This window comes from Aplysia californica, unplaced genomic scaffold, assembly GCF_000002075.1.
Source record: "Aplysia californica isolate F4 #8 unplaced genomic scaffold, AplCal3.0 scaffold01231, whole genome shotgun sequence".
Classification (NCBI taxonomy): Eukaryota; Metazoa; Mollusca; class Gastropoda; order Aplysiida; family Aplysiidae; genus Aplysia; species Aplysia californica.
The window spans coordinates 95,615-123,613 of record NW_004798501.1 but is presented as its reverse complement, the minus strand read 5'-3'; the positions used below and the strand labels follow the sequence as shown (position 1 = coordinate 123,613).

The following is a 27,999-nucleotide window of genomic DNA, read 5'->3' as shown; positions in this document are numbered from 1 at the left end:
ATTATGGAGGTGGAAGCCTGCACGGCCTGCTAGGCACCTCTTGTTTAGCTTTCAGATTCATTCATTTTGTGCAGCACAATGTCAGCCGATGATGGTGTTATTGGAACAAACGATGATGCGTCGTCGTGCAAACGATTTGCAGTAGACAAGGGCTACTGGCATGATCCTTTTATTTCTCTACTCATTCCCAAAGCCACGTCGAGGAAAGCACCTGAAATCAGCCGTGGTTACTATGCAAGAGTCAAAGGAATACAGATCCTGATTGAACATTTTTTAAGGGTAGAGGCTCTTTTAGTTTTAATCTTTTTTGGAGTGGGGTACCATGCAATGACTTGATAAGTGATACTGGTGCATTCTGTAACTGGGAGAAATAAATGGCTAAGATGGGGGGAGGACTTCCTTACTGACTAAGACTAAATAAGGCCAAAGTGGATTTGAGTGGAATATAGAGGGGTAGGGTTTGGGTTACGGGTTATGTCTCTTCTTTATTGTGTGTTTGTAGGGTTGGCCCCTCGTTACGGAAGTCCTTCCAAAACGGGCATGGGCAATAATAAGTGAGGGCAAACCGCGAAATGCGACTAAACGTAGAACGTAGCAATGCCAATCGGGCTTTCCCGCGTGGCGAAAATTTGGTCCCCGTTTACGGGCGATTTTGCGGACCCGGCCGAAGCGTAGGTGACTAACTTTGTCAACCTCGGTCTGCTCTATTTCCGAACCAATCCGAATGAAACTCGGCAACCAATCAGAAAATAGGGCAAACTAATGATATGTGGACGTTGAAGTTTGTACACATAAATTAACCTATACTTTTGGTGTAGGGAACACTTTCGTATCGTGTACACCGAAAACTATAAGGAGTTTGAATTTCAACGCCGAGATGGTAATAGATCTATCTATCCTCTATAGTGTGCTCAAATTTGAATGTTCTGTGTCAAGTAGTTGTTTCACGACTACCCCCCTATCCAAAGCGGCTTCGCATGGAGACGGGTCATTTTCCCCTCACTCTCGTGGCAAATGTATGTGACCTACAAATCCCCGCATGACTATTTCGGGCCCGTTCATTGGTCACTTGAAATAGGGCAATGGCGGGCGCGCGCATCCGGTTTTTTTTCTCTCTATTCCCCTGTAACATCGCAATAGGGGTATTCCGAGGCGAGATTATCTCGTCTCGGGGTGTTCGCGTCTCAGCGGGGAAAAAGAATTTTTAATTGTACGGCATGCTAGATTGAATTAACTTATCTTTTACGGTTGGCATGGTCTAAAGTCATCATAAAAAGCTTTGCAATTATTTAGTCACGCTGCCGACATATATTCTTAAAGATCCCATGTTGTGATACGATGCTATAAATAAAATGGACTCATCCCGACACCCCTTTTTCGCAAAATCGTAATATGTACACCACAATTTTAATTATAACAAAATAACTACGACATTGGTAGTAAATCTGACTGCAGAAATGATTTCTACACTCAAAAACACATGGGGTAGCCAAGTTTCTCTCGAACACTCCGATTAGTTACCGAGATATCGTCGATTTTCTTACAGAATCTGCTACTGCGTGGTCCACATTTTAGGAGTATTTTCCTATATGTGGGTCATCCATATTTTGCCGACCTTTACAACCCCATAACTTTTTTATTTATGAACCGATTCTTAAAATTCAAGAAGCTTAATTCTTAGGATTGAAAATTCTTTCTTAGGTACCAAAAAAAAGGGGGCTAAAGTGAAAATTTAAATTTTCATTGGCATTGCTATAGAACGACACAAACTACTTTTAGGTAAGGGGGCCGTCTTGTGTGGCGTCAGACCGGGATGCCCCTCCGATCATGTGACTACATATCTAAATATAGCCAGCCGCCTGTCACCAAAAATCGTGTAGAGAATCTTTGATAGCATGATGCCTTGGTGCGATGTTTTTCCAGGAATTCCGGTAATGTGATCATGATGCAGTGAGCACTGTGCTGCTGCTGCTTTTCTCCCTTGTGCATTGTCGTGCCCGAGTGGGGAAGGGGGTTAATCTTCTGGCGTCTTTTCAGCAATTTCCGCGGGCTTTATTTTTTGGGGGTTTACCGTGTTTCAATTTCAAGCATCACTACCGGAATTCGAAAATGTTATTAACATATCGGAAACCTTTTGTTACCAATTAGTGAGCTGCAGTTAGCGGCAAGTGTGAAATTTTACTGTGCGAAACACCTGTATCGATACGGATAATATGTCAAGCCACTGACCAAACATGTCGTTCCATTCGGTTTCTCCAAAGATTCTACACGTTCTTTGGTATCTCCAAGGCCTTCTATATAGTCTGTGGCGGGTATCCCAGGATGGGATGACATGCACATGAGCATGACTAAAATTAGCCACTAATCAGGCAGATGCATCGTTCTACGTTTAGCCCCATGTCAAGCCCTGCAAGGGCATTAAAAAAAAAAATTAGGCCTGCACTACACTACTTCCATCACATAGTTTAGTTTTGAAGTACGGCTGTGGTCAGGCTAGTCGCCTATCAGCCGTTCGTTGCTTTCATTGCTTGTTCCTTCCTGCTCGTTGTTTTCACACTCTGTTATCTGTAGGTTGGTGCTCATGAATCTGGCAGTCTGAAACCAATCTAGGTTCATGGAGAATTTATATGTGAGCAATTGCCAAAACGTGAGGCTCTCTTGAGACTCAGTGGTGCAAAAAAATTTTTCTTACCAATTTGACTCCCTTTTCTGTCAGTCACAGATTGATATTTAGAGCTCATATTCCTAGAGTATCAGAGCAAGGAGATGTACGGTTTTGGAGATATGGGTCTATTGGTTTGGCAACCACTGTATTTCTTGTATGTAACAGTGATGACAAAAACAGATAAACAGCAAGGCAAATTATGGACTTTAAATTCCATTTGTTTAGTAAACAAAGACTTTGTACACTATGAACTCCATTCATAATGGTAATATAAATGACAAGCTTTGTAACAATGACGCAGTGCTCAGAACATGTCATCATTGTTATGTACAAGAAAGGACACACATTGGACATTATCATTGACAACACATCACAATAGTGAAAGGCTGTACAAATGCAGTTATCAAAGCCTCAGTACCAGAAAAACACATGTGTAAAACAATTTTTAAACTAATATGAGGCAAAAGCACAAAATCAATGGAACTGACTTGTACATAACAGTGATGACAAACATGACTTGTACGTAACATTGATGACACAATGTACAGGAAAAGGCAAAGTCATGCCTCCAGAGAGAAATGCGCACTCTAAGAACAAAAAAAACCCCAGGAGAGGTTTCTTTTGCTTTGAAACAGATATCAGGTCATATCAAAGACTGGACGATCACAATTATGTTGCTAATTATGACAAACAGTACTTATACATAACAGTGATGACAAAACATACTGTGAAAAGGTAAAATCATGCCTACAAAGAACAAATTTGCACTATGAGATACACAGATCAATAAAGATGTATTTTGTTTCCTTGCATGTATGAAATATATGTTGAAAACTTATTGATATTAGCTATGATGACAAATATTACTTGTACATATAACAATGATGACACAATGACACAATGTATTGGAAAAAGGTATATCATACCAACAAAGAACAAATGTGTATTTTTGAGTTAGACAGATAAACAAGGACATGTTTGTTTATTTGTTTGAGTAAAAAGAACACACATGATTTAAAAAATGTTTGCTCTTAAGACGATGTAGTTTCTAGTACGTCAGTCAGTCTTGTACGGCTGCATGACGACACCCCAAACGTCATCACTAAGCACAAAAGCTAAATCTATAACCACAGAAATGACCCATCTCTTGAAGTTTGTTCACACATCACACTCTTGTTCCAGGAATCCAATGTAAACACCGCAATTTCACTAAAATATTCAATAGGGTAGCCTAAAAACACTCAAAACAGTCCAGTACGTCACATTCAACGTAAGATTCTTGTGCGTCACCGGAGGCTGACGGCAATGACTACTTTCTTTTTTCTCTTTCCCCTGTTGCCTCCGCTGTTCTGGGGAAGCGAGTAAGGGGAAGTTTCTCAAGAAAATAATTATATCCGGGCGCTGTTGATGATCCGTTCAAAACAAAAGTAGGCTAAAATTCAGACTTCCGGTACGTCGCAAAGTGACGCCAATCACGGCGAATGTTAAACAGCCGACCGAAATCGTAGATCTAGGAACCCGATGTTCCTTTCGCGCATCGCGGCTTTTGAAGTATTGAATAAACGACGAAAAGCAAAAAGATTTAACCAGCTACGGTGATTGTACTGAAAAATAATGATGTTTTCTGAAACACCTAGTCCGTGACGACACGACTGACACACAAGTGATCCTAATTGTTAGTTTATTTGCAAACAAATAAACCGATTTCTTGAGCAAGTTAACCTTTCTCGATGACAAATAGCATAGGATCAAAGCACACGTAAAAAAAAACCCACCCAAAAATACTAAATTTTGGACATTCTTGGAAGTTTGCATTGATGTGCTCAAAATGACAGTCCAGGAATCACTAAAAAACGAACATTTTTGGCAAAAAAATTTACGAACTCAAGATTGTAAAGCTGACATGGGGTCTGAAACTGCTAATGCAGGTTCTACATCCTATATTTGACATGTGTATAAGTTTTGGAGGAATAAATACTAATGCATCACATTTTATGCACACTAATGTGAGATGTGTGTTTTTCCCCACGTTTTGGCAATGGCTCATATATATATATTATATATATATATATATAGGATACTTTTTTGAGCTGTCATGGAGTTACTCAGTCACCCCTGCTTTGCAATAGAAGCTCTGTGAATGTAAACAAAGCAATGGACGTTTTTAGAGTGCAATACCCTGTAAAAACTGGTAGCCCGAAAAGTGCCAGTTTGCAGAGGGCCAACAACCCGACCCAGTAAAAAACAGAAAGTTGTAGAAACACCAACAAATACACTGTATTATTTTTCCATCTTGGGAGACGGAGAAACTTCTGTATCAGCAGGAACAATGAAAAACAGAGGACAAGGCCGAAAGGACTCTTCTGACCCGAATCCTTCTTTGTCGAACAAGTCTCTCCGGATTGCGTCGTGGAATGTTCGCACCATGTATGAAGCAGAAAAGAGTTCTCAAGTGGCACGAGTGATGAAGAGATACGGGCTGCACATACTAGGAGTCAGCGAAACCCACTGGATACAGTCTGGACAGAAGTAGCTCAGCTCGGGGGAACAAATATGTTGTATTCTGGGAGGGAAGACAAGCACCATGCGGAGGGAGTTGGAATTATTTTGAGCAAGTATGCACAGAAGTCACTTAGAGGATGGGAACCACAAGGGGAGAGGATCATCATGGCTTCATTCACTTCAAGGAATAAGAACGTCAACATGAACATAGTTCAGATCTATGCCCTAACAAATCATGCTTCGGATGAAAACAAGGATGCTTTTTACAGCCGGCTCCAGAGGGTCATAGACAAACTACCAAGGAAGGATGTCAACATCATTATGGCAGATGCCTACACCAAGATTGGTCAGGGCAACTTAAGTTGTGAGGGAATCATGGGACAACATGGCTTGGGACAAATGAATCAGAATGGTGAGCAGTTTGCTAATATCTGTGATTTCAACAGTTTTGTCATTGGAAGTTCTGTTTTTCCCCGCAAGAGGATCCACAAGGCTACATGGGTATCGCCAGATGGAGTGACGGAGAACCAGATCGATCATTTTTGTATCTCTCGTAGGTTCAGGCGTTCACTGGAAGTTGCCGTCACAGTATAGAGAGGGGCAGACGTTGGATCAGATCATCATCTGCTGTTAGCAAAACTCAAGCTTCATCTTAAAGATAAGCACGGAACCAGAACAGGAACCAAAAGCACGAAGTTCCAAGTAAGTCTTCTAGATGGACGCAAGAAAGAGGAGTTTCAACTGCTGTTGAGGAACAGATTTCAACCCTTATCTGATCTTGATGAGGAGGACATGGAGGTGGAGATGCACTGGATCAAGGTCAAAGAAGTCTTTACTTCAACATGTCAAGAAATACTTGATGAGAAAAAATTGGAACATAAGGAATGGATTAGCCAACGATCATTTGATTTGATTAGCGTTAGAAGACAGCTGAAAGCAAAGATAAATGCAAGTAACACAAGGGGATCAAAGGTGGACACATTGGAACAGTACAGGACAACAGCTAAAGATGTAAAGAGATCACTGAGAAAAGACAAGGAGGAATTCACGAACAGGCTGGCAGAGAAGACAGAGGAAGCAGCGGTAGGAGGTTACATGCGAATCCTTTACCAGACTACAAAGACTCTTTCCGGAAAATATGGGAAACCAGAAGTAACAGTAAAGGACCAAGAGGGAAAAAACATTTTTGGAAAGGAAGCTCAGTCAAGACGATGGGTAGAGCATTTCAACTAGAGTTGGGGCGAGCGGACGGACGGGTTCATTACTCGCGGACTCAGTCAAAGCGAGCGAGTAACGGACGGCCATGAGAGCGAACTGCAAACCTCAAGACAGTTCGATTTTTGGGGTCCGCTCCACAATTTGACTCTCTCAGCGAGCGGACTGCGGACTTCAAGCTTCAAGTCAGTTCGTTTTTTGGGTCCGCTCCACAATTTTATTCACTGGGCGGGCGGGCAAAAGGACGAACTCTAGCAGACGAGATACTCAACGCGAGGTTAGGCCCGTGGTTTATTGTTTGTTAATTAGGCCTAATGTTTCAAGCCACTAGCCTAGCGGTGCAACAGGGAGTGAGAGAGGCTGGTGACGTAGTACTATGTGTGTAACCTTTCACCTCGTGCGTGGGGCACACTGTGTACGTTCCAATTATCGCAAAGGCCGGGGGGGGGGGGAATTTCCGCCATGAACGCCGAGCTACAATGTGAGGCAGAAGGGTGATTTTTTAATTAATTTTTGGGGGAGGCGGGGGGTTGCAAGTTGTATGCAATGGAAGGAGTCGCTCCAGTCCGTCCGTCCGCCCGCTCGAATGCATGGAGTCTCTCGGTCCGCCCGTCCGCTCGCTCGCTAAACGAACTGTTGTCTCTGTCCAATGTGTAGCGAGTAGCGAACTACTCTTCACAAGCGGACGGTTCGTTACCCGTCCGCTCATTTGCGGGTAGTACCAGCGAGTAGTTTGTTACTCGCGGACGCTAATTTTGCGAGCCCGACCCAACCCTAATTTCAACAGTCTCCTGAACAGACCACCGCCGAGTAACCCGCCAAACATCTTGCCAGCAAGAAATGAGCTACCAATATGCTGTGATGCTCCGTCAAAACAGGAGATTATGGATGCCATTAAGAAGCTGAACAACAGTAAAGCGGCCGGTCCTGATCAGGTACCACCTGAGGCCCTAAAAGCAGATGCCAATGTGATGGCAGACCTCTTTCTCCCATTGTTTACCAGGATCTGGAATGAAAGCAAGTTCCCAAAGGACTGGAAAGAAGGACACCTTGTGAAACTTCCTAAAAAGGGGATCTCAGCAACTGCAGCAACTACCGAGGAATCACTCTTCTCTCAATACCAGGTAAGATCCAAGACTTCGGAATGAACAGGCTGGTTTTCAGAAAAACCGGTCAACTACGGACCAGATTGCTACGCTGAGGATCATAGTGGAACAGTCCCTGGAGTGGAACTCCCAGTTGATCGTCGACTTCCTTGACTATGAGAAGGCCTTTGACAGTATAGACCGAGCAACACTGTGGAAGATACTGAGACATCACGGAATCCCGCAGAAGTTGGTTAACCTCATCAGGAGCTTGTATGAAGGGTTATACATGATGGCCAGCTCACTGGCAGCTTTTGACATTAAGACCGATGTGAGACAGGGATGTTTACTATCACCTTTCCTCTTTATTTAGGCAATCAACTGGTTGATGAAGGAAACCACCAGAAGACACAGAAACGGGATATAGTGGACCCCATGGACACAGCTGGACGATCTTGACTTTGCAGATGACTTGGCACTTCTGTCACACACTCAGAAGCAGATGCAAGCAAAGACAACAATTTTTAACACCCTGCCCTATCAGAGTCTGTTGGATTGAAGATCCACCCCAGCAAGTCAAAAGTCCTAAGGATAAATGCTCTATGAAAGGAGCAGGTCACAGTAGAGGGAAATGCACTAGAAGACGTCGAATCCTTTTGTTTTCTTGGGAGTATAATTGACCGAGAGGGAGGAACAGGCGCTGAAATAAAGTCCCGCGTTGGAAAAGCACAGACTGCATTTATTTCTTTAAACAGGACTAGGAGGACCAGGGATATCTCACTATGAACAAAGCTGAGAATTTTCAACTCAAATATTAAGTCAGTCTTGTTGTATTGATGTGAGACTTGGAACGCATCTCAGACGTGCATAAAGAGGATCCAGGTTTTCCTGAACAAGTGTCTGAAGAAGCTACTGAGGATCAGATGGTCAGACAGGATCACCAATGAGGAAGTATTAAGAAGAGCGAGACAGAGCCCAGTCAGAGATGAGGTGGGAAGAAGGCGTTGGATTGGACACACTTTAAGGAAGTCAAGCAGCTGAATAACAAGGAAAGTGTTAGATTGGAACCCACAAGGTAAAAAATCAAGGGGAAGACCACGTGGAACCTGGAGAAGAGTCACGGAAGTGGATGTACAGAAAAGTGGGAAGACATGGAGTGACATCAAGCGACTAGCCCAGGATAAGGAAAGGTGGAAAGTGATTGTTCATGGCCTATATCCTGATCCAGGGTGAGAAAGGGAATGATGATGATGACCCTGTAAAAGACATGGATGAAACATGTTTGAAGTGCTTAAAAAGTGTGATAGTGAACGAAGGCTAAAGCTCCCCCAGTGTCCCACAAAACATACAAAAAAATGCTAGATCCATGGATAGTGGCTGTAGTTCAGGCGATGAACAGTTGGAGTCTGAGTTTGGTGAAAGTGAAAGTAGGAATCAGAATTTTAAAGAAGTCCAGTCCAAGTGATATTATAATACAAATCTAGTAGTGCTAGTTGAGGGAACAGTAGCAGATGTAACAATGAACAAGTTGAGAAAATGACAGAATTTGTATCTCAGTGTGAACTTCAGACAGAGAATTATACTATAGCAACAGGATACTGTTGCACCATTTACCCAATACTGTCAGGTTGCAATAGTTGTTGGGTGAAAAATAGCTCGGGCTCAAGTGAGTTAAGATCCCACTGTTTTAAGAAAACATTGTTTTTTAACTACGCAAAAGTCATTCCTGAGGTCCTGCTCTGAAGGATTATGTTGTTATGTTGTAGGTGAATTTTTTTTTTACTTTGTGACGTCAGGATTTTCAGTTTGTCAATCCATAATTTTTAGTTTAGGTTAAGTTATTCTGTTTGACAGAGGAAAATTTATTTTCTTCCTATGACATGTTTTCTATGTAATTCAGGGTGCATTACTACTCTCTTTGGGAAACCAGTCATTTCGTCACACGGTTATCTCATCACCACACCCTAATTATGTGTGATGAAATGACTTTTAAATCTCTTCAAAATTGTTATTATGCTAGTAATAATAATAATAATAATGAAGATCCTTGTTATAGCGCCCACTCCCGTATAAACACAGCTCTAGGCGCTTTATATAAATGCATGTACGAACAATATTCAAGCCCGTGACACACACACGCATACACACACACTCATACACACACTAACACACACACATACGCACACAAACACACACTCACACACACATTCCTCGCACACATGTTCACACACATGCACCACACACACACACACACACACACACACACACACACACACACACACACACACACACACACACACACACATCTACTTGCTTTTCATGCGCACACGCTTGCAGAGTTTTGGAAGATCTGCGCCAGCTGTCTTTATACTTTATTCTAAATCCCCAATTCTAGCACGTAATCGGTGGGACGTTCCCTCTTGTTTTTAAGTAATTTAAGCCTAAAACTGCCCCCCCCCCCCCCCCCCACAATCCCTTCACCAATGAAAACAACCCAACAGAACTCCCCCAGTTAAGAAAGGATGTGTAGCTGATCAGGTAGGCACAACGACTCGGAATCCCTCCCCCCCCCCTGTTCTTCCACACACCACCTATACCTCCCCCAAATATCGTGATTTGACGAAGTGACTGTCTCCGTTCAATCTTGTGGCTTTAGCATGTGACGAGATGACTGTGTTGTCTTGACTGCACCAGTGTGACGAAATGACTAGTTAGTACTCTCTATTTGTGTCATACTGGACAGTGATGATGACCATGGTTTGAATCCCCAATGAGACATTCATGGGCTTGGTGTTATCATTTTACCTCAAACCCATACATCAGGTACAACACCAAAGCTGAATTATTCCCCAGCTGAGTGGTCTCATCTTGGATTTCCTTTTCAATAATGGAGCTACCCCCATGATAATCATAGTGCAGTCGGCAGCAATGCCTTTTAATGAGTTACTATAACTAAAGCCTTAGGGCACTTATGCTACCTGATGCAAATGTTTGTTAAAGGTTCAATTTCAACCTTGTTAGATTTAGTGTTACTGAACTTGCTCATTAAATTGATTTTCTGTTTGTAATGATTGGTATTCTTTTCTTCTTTTTTTTTCGACTTTGTTGTGTCTAGATGACAAACTGTAACTGCCAGATAGTGAACCTGGGTGCTGGCTTTGACACAATGTTTTGGCGATTGCATGAAGAAGGTCTCACTCCCAAGTGCTATGTGGAAGTTGACTTTGAGCAAGTGACCGCCCGCAAATGCCACTACATAAAGTCAAAGAAGACTTTGCTAGAAGCGTTATCCGGTGAAGGTAAAATTAACTTTGTAGTAATGCCAGTCTGCTGTGCTTAAGTTGAATTTGTGTTGAATAATCAACTTCATTAATTTGATCTTGTTTTAAACTTCACTTTAATTTTTTTTGGTCTTCTTTCAGAACTGTACTGTAGGAATAACTTTTTTTCATTTTTTACAACAAATGTCTTAATGTTTTGTTTATTGAGTAATTTGTTCTTTGAAAATTTTGTTGGACATGCTTTGTTTAACAGGGCAATTACATAGGGAAAAGGCAGTAAACAGGTTGTTCCATTTCTGTGGCCATGACGGATTTTTATTGTGGTGCTGAAAATGCAAATTTAAGATTTAGTGTGGGCAATCTGATGCTGTAGGGAGAAGACTAAAGGCAAAACATTTTTTTAAAGACTAATTTGAGAGTCTGTTGCTCACTTTGCATATTTTATATTCTGAGGTAATATTGGCTTATATCCTTATCAGATGTTCATTTTAAAGCGAGACAATCAAAGCTAAAGGGAGGGAAGAAAAAGACTTAAACTCCTTGACTACTTACCGGGTATGCACCCCCCACATGTTAAGGAAAATTCTACTGTATGCAAGATGTCATCATAGGTCACAATCTTTAATTGATGATTGTTTGCTTATTATAAGAGACAGGTCTGTAAAACTTACAATAGATTTAGATAAGTGATGAGATGAGTTCATCCAAGTACAAGACCTGCATAGAACAAGCCAAAACAATGTAAACAACTTGAAAGTTCTAAGACTGAATAAGCACTTTGATTCTAAGTGTTGACTCTGTCTCGCATAATGTATCTGAGAAATACAACACACAGTGCTTTGTTTTGTTGGTTATGAAGCTCGCGCTTCTCGTCAAAATATCAATTTATATTATAAGACTTGGGGGTAAAACAAGCCATAACAATGTAAACAAGTGTAAAGTGCTGAGACAATTGTACCAAGTCAACAGGTCGGGTCTGACTGTCTCGCAGGATGTGTTGTCTCGCAGGATGTGTTGTCTCGCAGGATGTGTGTAAGAAAAACAACACACCTTTCTTTATTTTCTGTTTTATGGAGAAAAAAACTAGTCATCACATATAAATTTTATAATAAGAACATGAAAAAACTCAAAGTCATAGATGACTTGTATAGTTTGCCATTTATCAACAATATGTCTTTAATATTTGCATAATGGGTTTACCCAGATAATGGGTGTGTTGAACTCATTTGGCTACCTCAGATTTACAAAGTTCTATCTGCTCAGTACCTAGTTTTGATAAATTTGGCGTCATAGATTTTGAGTTTCACATCATGTCATGCTTTTTCAAATACAATTCTTTGAATATCTTGATAATGAGTCCTAATAATCTTACGATTTTGGTAGAGCAGATAAAATGTTTGTTTTTTTATCTCATGGTCCTAGTAACTAAAAACGGCCGAACATGTCAGATAGAACTTTGTAATTCTGAGGAAGCAATTTGTCAGTCCCCTACGTGTTTGAGTTATCCGCGCCCGACAATTAGTTTCAGTTATTGTCTATTAGAGAAAACTGGACACCCTTTATTTTGTTTCTTTTCTCAGACAGTGAAATCATGATGAGTAAAACAGAGATACACTCTGGCAGCTACCATTTAGTGTCTTCAAACCTACGCAATGTCGGCAGCTTGGAGTCAAAACTGACCGCATGCGATGTGGACAGAGGACTGCCCACGTTGTTCCTCTCTGAATGTGTTCTTGTCTACATTGAAACAGAACATACAGACAAACTAGTGAAGTGGGTTGCAGACAGTTTTCCCACTGCTTTCTTCATCAACTATGAGCAGGTTTGTAACTTAAGAATTAGGAATATTGCTTTTTCCAGGAAATCCTGGATTGCTGAACACTTATGTTCTGATTCCCTCTTTCACAGCGCACCGGCACTGGAATTTTAGTTGCCGGGGGGTCCCCGCCGAGCGCCTTATCATGTCGGGGTCACGGGGATCAGCTCCCTGTCGCCGCTCTGTCTGGGCTGACTTAATTTTTGGTACTTTTCAACGTACAGTTTTAGGTATATATCCTTGTATTTATGGTTATTATTATTCAATACATCCAAAGCAAGCATTTCTAGTGGGTCTACTCTTGAAACTCCAAAATGGACATTGTAATTTGTCTGGTTATTTTGTTGGACGCACTGAAGTCAGCAATGCTAAATTGTAACATTTTTTTAACAAGTGTGGATGAAAAAAAAATCAATATAAAAAAAAAAGCGCACAACCAAAACTGTCGACCTTTTGGAACATGAATGACATGACATTGGTGCAATACTCAGAAAAGATGGTATCTGCGCACATAAATGAAAGCTGTAATTTTGCAACTTTATCCTTTTGGCACACTATTCGCTATGAAGTAATTCCTCCAAATACAACTTTATGTGTCTTGTATAATTGTGAATATTCCAGAATGCATGGTAATATCCAAAAAAGCAGCAAACCCTAGTTGTAATCTCATTATCAAAGGTGAAAAGATCAAACAAGTCCAACAGTTTAAATATCTGGGATATATAATAACATCTGACGCCAAATGTTCCACAAAAGTAAAGAGGAGAACTGCAATGACTAAGGCTAGTTTCAATAAAATGAGCCCAATCTTGAAAAATAGAAACATCTCAATGAACACTAAAATGAAAGTCCTGAAATGCTATGTTTGGTCAGCCCTTCTATATGGCTGTGAGTGCTGGACAATCACTAAAGAAAGTGAAAATAAAATAGAAGCAACAGAAATGTGGTTTCTGAGGAGACTGCTAAGATGAGTATCATGGAAGGAAAAGAAATCAAATGAGGTAGTGCTTGATGAAGCCCACGTGGGACGCTCAATGTTAAAAACAATCAGGAAACGACAAATGCAGTTTTTGGGACATCTGAATAGTCATAAGGGTCTTGAACTTGAACATCTAGCTCTCACTGGCAAAATTGAGGGCAAGCGAGGCAGGGGTAGGCCCAGAACAACATACTTAGGGAACCTAAACAAATGGGTAACAGGGAAAGATCAGGGAAATGTAGCTTTTTTTAGAGCATCTGAGCAAAGAATGAATGGAAAACCATAATCGCCGATGTCTGTCGCAGATCTGGCACTGGATGATGATGATGATGATTCCATATTTTCTCGAAAGTTTATAAAAATTACCCTGAGGTCTCTCTATGAAAAAGTACAAATCGGTTTAAGTGTCATCTACAATGTAATACACGAACAGTATCATTTACACACCAGAAATTCCTTACTTTTCGTAGAGCGTTAAGTCTAGGTTTTTGTAAGTTGACTGAATAACAGGGATGACTTTCCTGATTGGATTATAAGAATAATTTCCAGCTTTCGAGTGACACTGAATCAACTCCAGACTTTTCCAGCTTTTGTTTTCGTTTCTTTGACTATTTGCAATACCTGACAATGTTCTGATTTCTTTACATTCATAAGTGTCCGCGCATATTTCCTACACAAAAACTAAGAATTAATTTGTTAGCTGTCATTATTTTGATTCCATACAAGAAGTTTATCTCTACCCATGTATATACACACTTTCATGTTTTTAAAAAATCTCATAATATATCTCTTCTTAGTTGTGTTCAGGCTTCTACAGAAACATGAACAAATGCAGAGTAACTTTCTTTTGTTTAATGGTAAAACAAGAGCTAACGCTGAGTGTCTTTAGTTAAAAAATGCAAATTTGCATCTTTCTTCTCTTATAATTTGACTATTACTACTTGTGCAGATTTAAGATTTCTCATGGTAAAAGACATGATATTCGTAGTCGGTTTAACACAGATTTTGGAGAGATCTGTCGTGCCATTTTTAAGTAAACAATAATTTATTCGTAAGTTTGTGACTAAAATATGACAAATTGGGTACTCTACAAACACTTGTCTAGAACAAAAACTAAGGCACAGAAATAAACCATTCTAACATAAAATGAATCTCAAGACATTGAGCTTTTAGTATATATTGTATCAGTATAATGGTTTGCTGTGTGGGATAGGGAAGAAGTTATGTCGTTTCAAACATAGTAAAAAAAATGTGAACTTCTTAACTGAGACCGACAAAGTCGCTTCAGGGCTCATTAACCCCGTGATTTCAAGCCGGTTAGCTCTGGCAGGATGCTGAGTCGCGCTAACTAAACACGGCTGTTCCACTCAGGATCACTTAGTTGCCGGCCGACCTGACCTCCGAGACGAGGTCACGCCCTAGTCATGCTACCTGCAGGCGCTCGGCCTCGCGGTCAGCGGCTCCCCCGCGATGTTATGTTTTGTACACATAAAACAACACCAGTTCTTATGAAAGCCGAGAAAGTCAATGAAACAACAACCAAGTGATCACATGAAGACGAAGGTGTAGTTTATGACAGTATAAATTTTATTACGGAGAAGTTAAAGAAAGTGTTGTTTAAAAGAGGGGGAATGTGGCTCTCATCATAGATTAGTTATTACAAACAAACATGTTTTTTAAAAAATAATTAAAAATAAACGGACCAACAGATTGTTACAGTCTTCATTTTAGCTCACAGTCAGACTTTGAACTTTCAAACACATTTACGTTTATGAGGTACGACCAAAAAGTCTTGTTGTTATTGTTGATTAATGCACACAGTCTTGTCAATGAGTAGGAAAACAGTTGTGTCCAGCCAATGCACGAGTACATTTCACATGAGATTGAAGACCGTTCTTTACACCCTCACAGCTGGATTGATGTTACTATAGTCAATAATTTGATAAACATACTACTATAAAACAATTTAGGCACTAATGTTATATCCATGAATGGTCTGAATCGTCTAAATCGTCTTGTTGTCTTGTTTGCTTTTTCCTGCTTTTTTCCGCCGGCTCAGGGAGTGTGGCCTTCAAATCTGAAGATGTCTGTAGTCGGTGTGCTTCCAACACAGCTTTAAGTTGTTTTTGTTTGCTTTTTATGCCGACTGTTCTCTTTTCCACTCTGGCGATTGTGGCGTGGAGCATCCCTACCCCCCCCCTCCCCTTGTCCTTTTCTTTTGAACCTCAACTGTTCGTTCGTCTGAGATGTGTTAAGCTTTCGTCTGATCAGATGTGTAGCAACTTTTTCTTCTAACGGTGTGAGTGGCTCTGTGTCAGATTTCAAAAGTGTTGACTCGAGCTGGTACTGTCTGTGAACTGTTTCGTCTTCGTTTTAGGTGTGGATGTCAAAATATGAGTTTCTGGTGAAATATAAAATGAGTCTTCGTCTGTATGTGTAAATGTGTTGTCAATGGATTGAGTGGTAAAGGGCTGAGCACCATCGCCTGTACTTACAGAGGAAACATCTGGGGTGGGGTGGGGGGTATCCGTTATGCTCACAGACTCCACTGCCATACGAGCGGGGGTATAACCCGTGATATTTGGTATTTGGTGTGTGCTTGTTAGGTTGTTGCCGACAGTGGCTTTGATTTTGATGTCAATACTTTGAAACTCAGATTCAACGAACTGGGACTCAACGAAAGCTCGGATTTAAAGAAAGGAGATTAATTCCCTGGGGTTTTTTATCCATTAATATCAACAAAACTAACTCGGATTCAATGAATGCATAAATGAAAAAACTCGGATTCTACGAAGCCGCTTGTCAGGAAAAATGAGGATAGTAAAGATTGGGAAAAAAAAGCAGCAGTATTCCCCGTATGCGGTTCAGGCACAGTTATGAACATGACATTGATGAATCAACCCTTTTACAATTCTTCTGAGCATAAGAACATGTTAATGTCCCCCCTTTGGGAATGGCCTAAAGACACTTCAGTCAGTAGCACTGCCCCATGGGGGTGGCTTTCTTGTCATGTATCCATTTTTAATAACAGTGAAAACAGTTCACAATAAAGAGTGAGCTTAAGAAGACGTCACATTTTCACTGATTAAAAAAATGGAGATACGACAAGAAATCACTGAGGTTGCGAAATGTTGCCATATATGTTAGCTAAGCCCTACACTGCTCACTCTGCTATAATGAACATCCAGATTCAACGAAATTGATAGTTTGGCCTGATGATTTCATTATATATTCAAGTTTCACTGCAATGAGACAACAAATGCCATAGCCGGTATCATAGGCCCATTGCTAATTCTGTGTTCAAACATCACAGCTATTGCAAACTTAATACATACGTTGGCATAAAAGCTAACACAATCACAAGATATGACATTCAATTCTCAAGAAGCAGCAGAAAAAATTGAATGATATATGAAGTAGCTTATTTTCTTATAATCTTTTTTCCAAGTTGCCCTCATTCCAGTTGGTTCTCTCAGAAATTGCTCAACACAGCAGGGAAGTGCGTAGGTCTTCACTTAGCACTAAATGAGTTGATAATTTCTGTAGCATCAGAGTATATGGGATCTAGGAAGAACGCTTAATGTGTGCTCTGTGCAAATTATCCTGCAAGGAAGAAACAAGCTTAAAAAGCTTATGCAGAATTCTCAGATTTAACCCTGAAAAAAAAGTAATGAAATGGTAGGCTATTGGTTTAATGCCCTTATTAACACGATTAGGTTATTTAAGAGGCAGAACCTCCGAGTTTAACGTCTATCTCCGAAAGAACCGAGCCAAATGGAAATTCCGTGTACAGTGCCTTTCCCAAGGACACAACGTCGGACCGAGCTGATGCTCGAACCCTGCGTTGACCCTCTTTTAAATAGTCAGACTTTGTATGAAATACCGGTCGTCACGTTTGACATGTAAAATGTGGTCATTTTCAATACACAATAAGTTATTTCACAGTCCAGGTAAGTCACATCGGAGTCTCCAGAGCCCCAGTAGATTCAGATAATGTTAAGAACCGATTATGGCATGTAAAAGTGAATCCCAAATAAACAGAATTAAATGCAAAAATAAAAATGTATATTGTTCATGTCATTTACGATAAGTTGTATAAATATTGCTAATAAAAGCAGATATTCTTGTGTATTTTCACTTCATTAACGGCTAGTTGCATATGATCAATGGAAACGAAATTTAAGGGGAAAAAAGTTAGATTTCATACAAACCTGTAACTGGCAGGTCTGAAGATTAGTGCTACTTGTTTTCTATATTTCTCCCTTTGTACTGCTATTGTCAAATTGCAAGTATCATTTAGTTCCCTAGTAGTGGTAGTCCTTTGCACTCCAACATGTCTCCTTCCTTTGCTTCTACTTCTTCTTAGGTTTTCTGTCATCTTATTCTGTTCTTGGTCAAGTGGGCTTTAAATTGGGCTGCTTATTGACCGTTTGTTTTTTTAATGTTGAATTTCTCACAATTTGTACTTGGAAGGTGAACATGGGAGACAGCTTTGGGGAAGTGATGATTGAGAACCTCAAGACGCGAGATTGTCTTCTGAGTGGTGTTGCTGCTTGTGCCAGTTTGGACACACAGATGAACAGGTGAGTTAGCAAGTGGGTGGTTGGCAGGTGCTCTGGTGTGGTTTGCTTCTTCTTTCCCATCAAACATCTATCGTCCTTATCTTCTGCTCCTTCTTTTTTGTGTTTGTTATTCTCTTGTAACACCCCTAATCTTCGGCACTTATATGACCTTATTGTGTTTGCAAGTGCCGTAAAAAAACTTACTAAAACAAATGAGTTAGCCATGCATTCTCACATCTCTCTCAAATCTTTTTTGTAACATGTTGGGCACCCTTTAAGTGTGTTTTTTGCAAGTACTTACTTTCTACCCGTTACACCATCTGGCAGCGGCAAAGGATCTCCAGCTCTGTCTGTTTGGGCCATCTTGGTCAGCGTTCCCCACGAATGATTCCAGGACTTCATTTCAGACTCTACTGTACGTCTCCAGGTCACTTTGGGTCTTCCCCTCTTGCAATGTCCTTCAGGTGTCCAGTGGAGGGCAGTTTTCACAGTAGAGTCTGGTTCTCTTCTCAGAACATGCCCAATCCGTCTCCATCTTCTCCTTTTTATTATGGTGGTCATGTCCTCTGTTTTTTGCAAGTCCTTAGTCTTAATTGTATTGTTAAACTATTGTGAAGAAGTCTCATCTTCGGCTATTATATGACCTTATTGTGTTGCAAGTGCCGTAAAACTTTTACTAAAACTAAAGAATCAATAAGTGTATGTACACTGGACTTGTGCCTATTTTTATGTTCTTTTATCTGTGTTTGAAATGTAATGATACTTCAGGGACCTCCACTGATATTAAATAAATCTTCGTTTGGTGCTTCTTATAGAGAATAATGCCCCTCATGATACAGGTCAGTCATTTTGAAGGTGGAGCATTTGGACTAGATGTCAGAGTAAAAGATGGAAGAAAGAAATAAAGTAGAGGTAATGCACCAAAGTAAGAGTAAGAGTATCATGCATATATGTCTTGTGTTATTATACAGTTAAAGGGTATGCTGCCTTCTCTTTACTCGAATGCCAACTCCCTTTTCCCCTCCCTCCTTCCCCTTCTTCTTTTGCTCAATCTCCCCTTCTTTTTCCAGATTTCTGACCAGGGGCTGGACAGGTGGCGATGCTATGGACATGAAGACACTGTACAGATGTTTGCCTCAGGCTGATCTACAAAGGTTAGAGTGTGGGTGGTTGACGAGTGCTCTATTGTCTTTATCTCTCCTTGTTTTTGTTGTGTTTGTTACTCTCTTGTAACATCTCTAATTTTCGGCATTTACATGACCTTATTGTAAAATGCAAGTGCAGTGAAACTCGTACTAAACCAAAGTGAAGGTTAGAGTTCATTTGTCTTTCCATTGGAACAGTAACACTTCACACTCATGACATGCTTGTGCAGCTGCAGGCTACATCTCTGTGAGACTAGCCATGCATGCCATTTCTTTCCCCTACACATAGAGTCTGCCCCTTGGGATTAATAGATTTCTCCTCCTAAGAAAACAGAAGCCTTTACAGTAGTTTCCACCTGAACACACAGGAGAGCTCCTAAGCTCATTTTTACATGGAGCATGTGTTTACGTGGTTTACGTGAACCTGTCTAAGCGACCTCTCTCATCTATCTGTCAACTGTCGCGTGTTGCACATCATAGGCCTAAATAATCATTGTGTCCAATCATTATAGTCATCCACACACCAAAGAAAGAGAAGCTTTTTCTCAAAGATGCATTTCGAGTGACCAATCAAAAGTCATCTCAGTCACACACACACACACACATCCCCTCCCCCCCCACATATCGCTCGCTAGTCGTATGTGTCCGTAGGGTGTGAACACGCTGTCGATCACTGTCAGCCTCGCCAGATATCCGGTTGCCTAGACTTGTTTTTGTTATCATGTTGCACACTGTCCAGGTTGTTGCGAAGATTTCCCATTGTCAAAATTTACCTGTCAGCATTTTTTGTGGATCAGAGGGTGTGTTTAGAGAATGTGACAATCCCTTTGTACGTCTGAATCATAATATAGTAAAAGTCCCATCATTTGACAAAAGTTTGCGTTTGAGGGGAGCATGCCTTTGTATTGCACGCGTTTTGGCGGAGACTACTATACACCTCCCACTCATCTCCTGATGATTCTTCTGACGAATCATGCAGGTGCAAACTGATTTGCTATCCACACTAGAAGCCTCTGTTTTTGGAGCTTTTTAAAAAAAGTGGTATACAAATTCTTTGAATACATCCCTTAATGAAGCTCAACAAGTGTTCACCAAGGAGGGGAGCTGTTTTATGAGGTAGAGGTTTGATGGGAGAGACAAAATTTCACTTCAATACGTGATTATCTCTATCTTCTACTCATCTCAAAACTATTGTAAAATGGCTGTTGACGACTTATGCCATAATATGGTGCTATTCATGTGGATGGAAGAAAGGCTTGGGCGTTGGAAATGAGAGATACAGTCAAGAAGAAAAGTGGTTGTCTCAGACCGGTGGACATATTGAACAGTCATTGTAATATTTCTTACTGAAAAACACAAGGTGTGGGGGGGAGGGGGAGGGGGATAGGAAGCGGACATTTGTACAGGCGATCGTCTTGGACTGATGGCCGTTACAGCAGATGCCACTGTTGGTTTTCTATGATAGTTTTGGGGAGGGGTTGAAATACTTATACAGTTTGTCATTCGTCTTGTGTTTGCCCGTTGTCTGATTGGTTACATCACTGCCACACTTCAGTATCCATGAGGCGGAGCACACAACTGAGAACAGAAAGCCTTTGTTGCGAGGTGGTTGGAAAGAGAGTTTTAAGTATGCGTCAGTTTATGGTTACTTGTCTTAACTTTATTTTGACGTTTACTTTTTTTTTATCATTGGTGTTTTTTATGCCCTCATGAATACAGTTTTAACCCCCCGGGGCAGTGCCACTGACTGAAGTGTCTTTAGGCCATTCCCAAAGGGGGGACATATCTCGTTCAAGCATAGTAGAATTGTAAATGGGCTGACTCATGTCACGCTCATAACTGTGCCTGATCTACAATAGGGAACTGCTGCTTTTTCTTTCCTGATCCTTACTATTGTCATTTACCTCTACTTCTTTTGTATGTTTGTCACTCCCTTGTGACCTGCTATTTTGGGGTGCCTTGATAGTCGAAGCAGACCTTGTGCTGTTGAAGCTAGAGAGGTGAGTAGTCTAAGTCTGATTCCCTGTAAAGACTTCTCTGTTGACACCCACCCCTGCCGCTCACATGACCTTATGCAGTTGCGAGCACCGTAAAACCTCTACTATAAAAAAAATATATTTTAAAAAAAATACAGTTTTGACCATTTAGGAGGCCTACTGCTTCTACTCTGCCTGGAAGGATCAAAACTGGGCTCTAAGGGAAACAAAGACTCAGCAGTCACACAGAGATACTCAATCTGTCCCCGTCATTTTATGCTAGAAAAATTCTGAAATTATGCAAACAGGGCCCAAAAATGTGAAATTATGCGATTCTGTTATTTTTAACAAAGAATGGTAAAGGAAAATAATCAGAAATTATGCCAAAAATGATCAAATTTTGCTAAATTGTGCAGGGTGCATAAAACTGGCCCCGCGGAAAATTGCATTTTTGAAATAGAAAAATTGCAAAAAATTGCAAAGTAAACTGCCTAAAAATTGCAAAAAATTGCAACCTTCCCTTCCCTGGTGCATTAATACAGGCTTAACATTTTTAGTTTAAAAAACATGACAATTTGAGTACCGGTAGCATAAAAGCAGAATGACCTTTTTAAAAAGGTTTACTAATAACAACACTCGAGTACGTTAACAATAAAGTTATCGACCAAATATAATACCGCGTGACACAAAATAACGGAACCCTCGGTTTTCGTATTAACTTTTAAATGAAGACACAAAATTTGACCAAATTTAGTACATACCGGGTACTTGGTTCTTGCAAAGATCTAAAAGTGTAGTATGAGGTTTAGTCTATAAAAACAAAAAATTTGAGGGGAGATTTTCGAAACAACCTTTGAATGCAAAATTAGCTTATGCTCCAATCAATTCAGATCCTGTTCTATTTTTCTCTTGAAACCTCCGATACACTGGTAATCTGTGTTTGGATCTATTTCAGATATTTTCTTTTTTAAAACCAGTATGGTATTGTTTTAACACTAAGTCAAATCGTAAAATACAGAACATTTTTTTTCAATTTATAAACAATAGTAATAATAATGTAGATCATTTTTATAGCGCCCACTCCCGTGTGAATGCAGCCTAAGGCAGTTTACATAACGGAGTGTCTACGTACACGGTAACCGGGCACCTAGCCTCAGTGTCTACGTACACAGTAACCGGCAACCGGTGTCACGTACACGGTAACCGGGCAGTTTAGAACTCCAAGTTCAGTTGTCATCCGGTGTTGCCTTCAACCCCAGCCCTCTTCCGGCTGTACCTTTAAAAAAAAATGATCAATAATCCCCCAATTCCGGAGCCCTATACTTCGCAGCGCCCATACTTTGAATGCACTTGGGTGACCCCAACCGGTACTCACAATGTGATGCGAAAGCACAGGTTCACTGACCGGTGACGATGGCGGGCATGACAAGACGCTTGTGTTGTACATGTATGACTTTCTTTTTTTTTTACAAGTAACAGCACAGGACAAATATTGATTTATTTTCATTCCGGTTACCGTGTACGTAAATACTGAGACTAGGTGCCTGATTACCACCGTGTATGTAGACACATGCATCATGTAAGATTACGAACAATATTCACGCGCACACACACACACACACACACACTCATGTACACCTTACACGCACACACACATGCACACCACACACACGCACACACCTACTTTCTAGCACACGCGCACGCTTACACACTTTAGATCTATAGGTGTAGTATCTTTGGTCTCAGTTTGTGTTGTATAATGTATTCCGGCCTGAAGTTCCGGCTATAGCTTTTAGAGTACGCCCAGTAGGGTAGAGCTGGGCTGAAACCATACGTTTGCCTATCGGTTCTTTACTCGCACCATTTCGTATTTAAAATTCTGTTGAAATTAAAACGTTGATGTATTTTTGCCTAAAATTGCAAGAAATTGCGAAAATTGAAAAAAATTGCGGGTTTATTGCAGAACTCGACGAAAAACGCGGCGGAACTCGATGAAAAACGCGGCAGCACTTGCGGCCACAAGACCGCGATTTCCTGGGGGGCCAGATAAAACCACAGGGACAGCTCAATAAAAAATTTTCGCGCACTTGAATCGATTCGAAATCACGTTTTCTGCATGCGATGGCAAAGCACCTAAATGCGACCCCACAAACTTCCTTTTTTTTTTTGATGTCATCATGATTTCTTAACAGTGCCATGCTGCTGGAAAAGTTTTCCTGTTGTTAGTTATCTTGCTATCCACCCTAATGAGAATTATATTGCTAATGGAACATCTGGGAAATTGTAGATAAAAGTAAAATGTTGGAATGTAGTTTGACTTCTCTTGCTTGTTTATCCTTTGAATTGCCTTAACTTATTGTTTCATGATTTCTGATTTCACAAAATAGAGTTCAGCCTGTCCAAGACAAACACCTATTGCCGAGGAGAAAAGTGGTCATCTTTGACAGGTGGCCCTCTTGAACCATGTCATTGTAATCTGATAGAACAAAATGTTAGCAGGGAATTGGGAAGTGGGTTTTTTGTACAAGTGGTTGTCTTGGACAGGTGGCATTATGGTTAGTTTGACTGTATGATATCCCCAGGCACAATTCAGTTTTATCAATGCAGAACTATTTTTATTTTTCAGAATAGAGCGTTTGGAAATGCTGGACGAACGAGAGCTGCTTGACCAGCTCTTGTCCCACTACTGTCTGGTCTGGGCCTACAAAGACACCCGCGATATTGGCCTTCACACCATCAGCATCTCATGACCTGCAAGATTTATGTACATTTCTTTTTGTGTGAGTGCATCATGCAGATTTAAAATAAGGATAATTCACTGAACCCTGGTTCCAAATGTGCACTGGATGTCAGCTAGGCACCGATCCTGAACTTTGATGGGATCGGCACTAGGCATTAGATGATGATCAAAAAGTACAATATAATTTTTGTACAAAGCTTTAGTTGTATTATTTTTTAACTGGAAATGAAGATTTCCAAAATGTGGGAGTGGTTTCGATTAAAACTACTTTCACTTTGGTGACTTGCTTGAGGCCCATTATCTTTTTCATTTTGCTTATTGGAAGGAAAAAAAATACAGTCTGGCATGGATACCTCGAACATGTCGAGGATAGACAAATGTGTTTGACACATCCATAATTGGAGTTAACTGGTAATAAAAAATCTAAAGAGATATCGGTCAAGGAATGGCAAATTGTATGAACTTTCAGTGAAACCGAGCTTTCCATGTTATCATTATCTGTGCTTGATTATACTAGATCTTGGGATGTCTTAGAAAGACAGTTTCATAATGAATCATAACATTTAAGTAAGATATAGATATCTATACCTAGTAGTGCTGTGCAATTTTGAGGAAACAAAACTTCATCGAAGCTTGCAAGCACGAGCTCACTATTTATGCCATACGAATACAGCCGTCTAATGTTTTTTTTTTCTTTTATATGATAAGCCCAGCCCTTACTTCAACTATTCAACATTCGCTGACTATTCACAGCTCCCTCGAATAGTTTTTTCTTGTATAAGATCAGTCCAACCCTAACTTCCACTATTCAGAGAGTCATCTAATGTTTTTTTTCAGTATATATATGATAAGTCCAGCCCTAACATCGACTATTCAAAGAGCCATTGAACTGTCTTTTCTTCTATGTAATAAGTCCAGCCCTAACATCCACTATTCAAAGAGCCATTGAACTGTCTTTTCTTCTATGTAATAAGTCCAGCCCTAACTTTGGGTATTCAACTTTCGTTAACTATTCACAACGTCAGTCACTGGGTACGCATGTGTTTTTTTCGCAGTCAGTGCAATGCGATCACATCACGTCGCCGTTCCTAGGCCTATAGCGCTTCGAATTTCGAAAGAGGAAGGGGAGCTCATTGCGACAGTTAAATTCATGGAAAAAAAACAACAGTCGCTGCGTTTCAAGAGTCAAGTGGTCTTGCTTGAGCTGTCCATGGTATGACAAATGAATATTGAATAGTAATGGATATTGTTTAGACGAATGTTTTATTACTCTTGTTGGCTCCTTTTATCACTGTCTCATAGATATGGAGTAAAGAGTATTTTTGTATGTATCTCAATGATTTTAGATATATTTTCCTCCAATTTTACGACATTTGAGAACATTTATACGAAAAAAAAATGCAATTTGAATGGCTCTGCCACACTCCCAATAGCTGTTTGTTTTGTTTTAGTAAGGTTTTACGGCGCTCGCAACTGCAAAAGGTCATATGAGCGCCAGGGGCAGATGTCAATAGAGAGGTCTAAATGGGAAATAAGGCTTACTCTACTCACCTCTTGCGCTTCAACAGCACAAAGTCTGCTTGGACTATCAAGGCACCCCGGTAATAGCAGTTCTAAAGAGAGTGACAAACATACAAAAGAAGAAGAGGAAAAATGACGATATTAAGGATGGGGAAAGAAAAAGCAGCAGTCCCCATGTTGTTCTGGCACAGTATGAGCATGACTTTGATAAATCAGCACATTTTTACATTTCTACTGTGCATAAGAACTTGTTAACATCCCCCCTTTGAGAATGGTCTAAAGACACTTCAGTCAGTAGCGCTGCCCTTGGGGGGGGGGCAACAGCTGTGAATAGTGCAAAAATCATGAATGTTGAATAGTCTGTCCTCAGAGAAAGTCGCACCCACATCCCGCAAGTTGCGCGTGCAACTTTTGCCCTCAGCGCACTTTTGCGCAACTTTTACCACTTTCATGAATTCCCGAATTTTAGCCAATTTCCCGCAAAATTTCGGAAAATAATAAAATTTCATTAAAAACACCGACATTTTCTTTCACGACTAAAAATAACAACGCCAAGGGGGATAATTCGCTCCTTTGCACTACGGGGTGCCCGCCGCCGCCCAGTGACCCGGGCCGGGTCAGGTCGGGTCGGGATGATCGCCCGACTCGTCGCCTGAAAACATCGTGTTTGTTTTGAAACAACGAGTCGGGCGCGATCTACTTGTGCCACGATAGCCGCTTTGCACCATCAATTTGGTGAGCAAGCCGACCCAATAGTCTTGCTTGGACTGAATCATCTTCTAGTCTAGCTAGATCTAGATCTAGAGTAAATCAATCGTAAACATGGTCGTCTGATTACTTAGCTTGCTTGGTTCCGTAGCACCAGGTAGATAGATCTAGAGTCTAGTATCTAGTATAAAAATGTGGGAAAGACTTTAAATCTTAGGCTAGGAGCCTACTCTAGACATGGATCGATTCATCCACAAAGACCCAGCCGGTGGGATCAAGGATCGCTTGTCCGATCGACAAGCAGTGGTCAAGACTTCACAACTCTCCATTGCTATGACATGCGTCAGTCTTACTTATCCAATTACCACCAGTGCTTGCCTTTCATAGGACCACTGTTTGACCTATTAAAAACAGAAACGTTTGAACATCTCCTTTGTTTCCACCCTTAGCCCCACCCATCGGTGTAACAAGCACAGTCAACCAATGCCACCCCTCACTGCCATCACGTAACAACGATTCGAGGAGCGTTTTTCTCGGCTGGCATTGATGAGTCTATTTCACACCTCTGGCTTCTGGCTACCCAAGAAAGTTTACGTAGTGGCTCGGTACTCGAGCACTCTCACAGGCAGTCGTGAGATTTCACACCCTCACTACCCTGACCATCTGCAGAGCTCAGGGTTCACATGATGGTGTATAGGCTGGGTATAGGGTAACATCTACCCCCAAATTGCACCCCTACTCTCCTTCCTCGCCCAGCGGTATGGCCGTGGTGTTAAGTTTAGAGCCGGCGGAACCAAACTTACGAGTTTTGTTTTAAATCAGTGCTGAGCGGGTAAAGCATTTTCCGTCTTAGACAGGTGAAACCCTCGGAAGGGAGCGGATTTTTCTTTCCGTTTCCGCGTTGGACAGGTTTCCGTTTTATACAGGTAATTAAAGAGGAAAAAATCAAGGGGGGAGCGGGAAGATTCCGTTAAGAGAGGTTTCCGTTTTATACAGGTTTCTGTTAAGGCAGGTTTGACTGTATATATAGATATATATATGTCAACTTGCACTTTATACACTGGTAGATATCTGGGCTACATGACATGTTGATCTAGTCTAATTTTTATTACACAGGTGCGGTTAGAGTGGTAAAATGACATTGTAAGTTTTTCTGGAAGAGTTCTGCATGTACCGTATTTAATTATTATGTCACATGTGTGTAGATCTATGCATGTTTTTCATGAATACTATAATTAATAGGCCCTACTTTAAAAGTAAAGCGCATAGAAGAGTGATTGTAAGACTGATTTGCGCAATATAAATGTCACATTATTATTATATAGAAGCGAATAATGTAATATTACGGGATTGAGGGGGGGGGGGGGGGAGGAAAGTGTTAAAAAAAGTGTAAGATTATATTTGAACAGCCCCAAACCACGCTGGTCACACCTGCCCAACGTCAGTGAGAGTTTAAGGACCTGACGCATGTGTCAGGGGACGAACTGTTTTTCTACACCATGCAACCTCCGTGCAGTTTTTTTGTTGTTGGTATCATTCACATTAAACTTCTGATTTTGATGTAACAAAACTCATATTGGTTACTTTTGATTGCAATGAGCATAGCAATAATGTATTCCAATAGTTCCGTGGCATTGTTTTAGCTATACACGTCTTGCAACTTTTCTTGCAACTTTTGCAAATTTTTCTTGCAACTTTTTGCAACTTCTGCTATTTTCAAATGCAACTTTCTCTGAGGACAGAGACTATTATACTATTATGCTATTTATAGTAAAGTCGAATGGGCACAGCTCTAATACCTAGT

General features: G+C 40.7%; 1 protein-coding gene across 3 annotated transcripts; it reads left to right on the top strand.

Moving 5' to 3' along the window:
* LOC101860624 (leucine carboxyl methyltransferase 1) lies at positions 1-27,998 on the top strand. Of its 3 annotated transcripts, none has more exons than XM_035973441.1 (7): positions 1-279; positions 10,583-10,766; positions 12,329-12,570; positions 18,017-18,126; positions 19,176-19,259; positions 23,853-24,006; positions 27,312-27,998. In XM_035973441.1, exons 1-6 carry the CDS (start codon positions 79-81, stop codon positions 23,974-23,976), a joined length of 945 nt encoding a protein of 314 aa, XP_035829334.1. In that variant the 5' UTR covers positions 1-78; the 3' UTR covers positions 23,977-24,006; positions 27,312-27,998. The 3 variants fall into 3 exon arrangements, with proteins under 3 accessions (XP_035829334.1, XP_005112354.1, XP_005112353.1); XM_005112297.3 differs by lacking the exon at positions 27,312-27,998 and adding an exon at positions 25,022-25,601; XM_005112296.3 differs by lacking the exon at positions 27,312-27,998 and having other exon boundaries at positions 23,853-24,388.
* The last annotated feature ends 1 nt before the right edge of the window (position 27,999 follows it).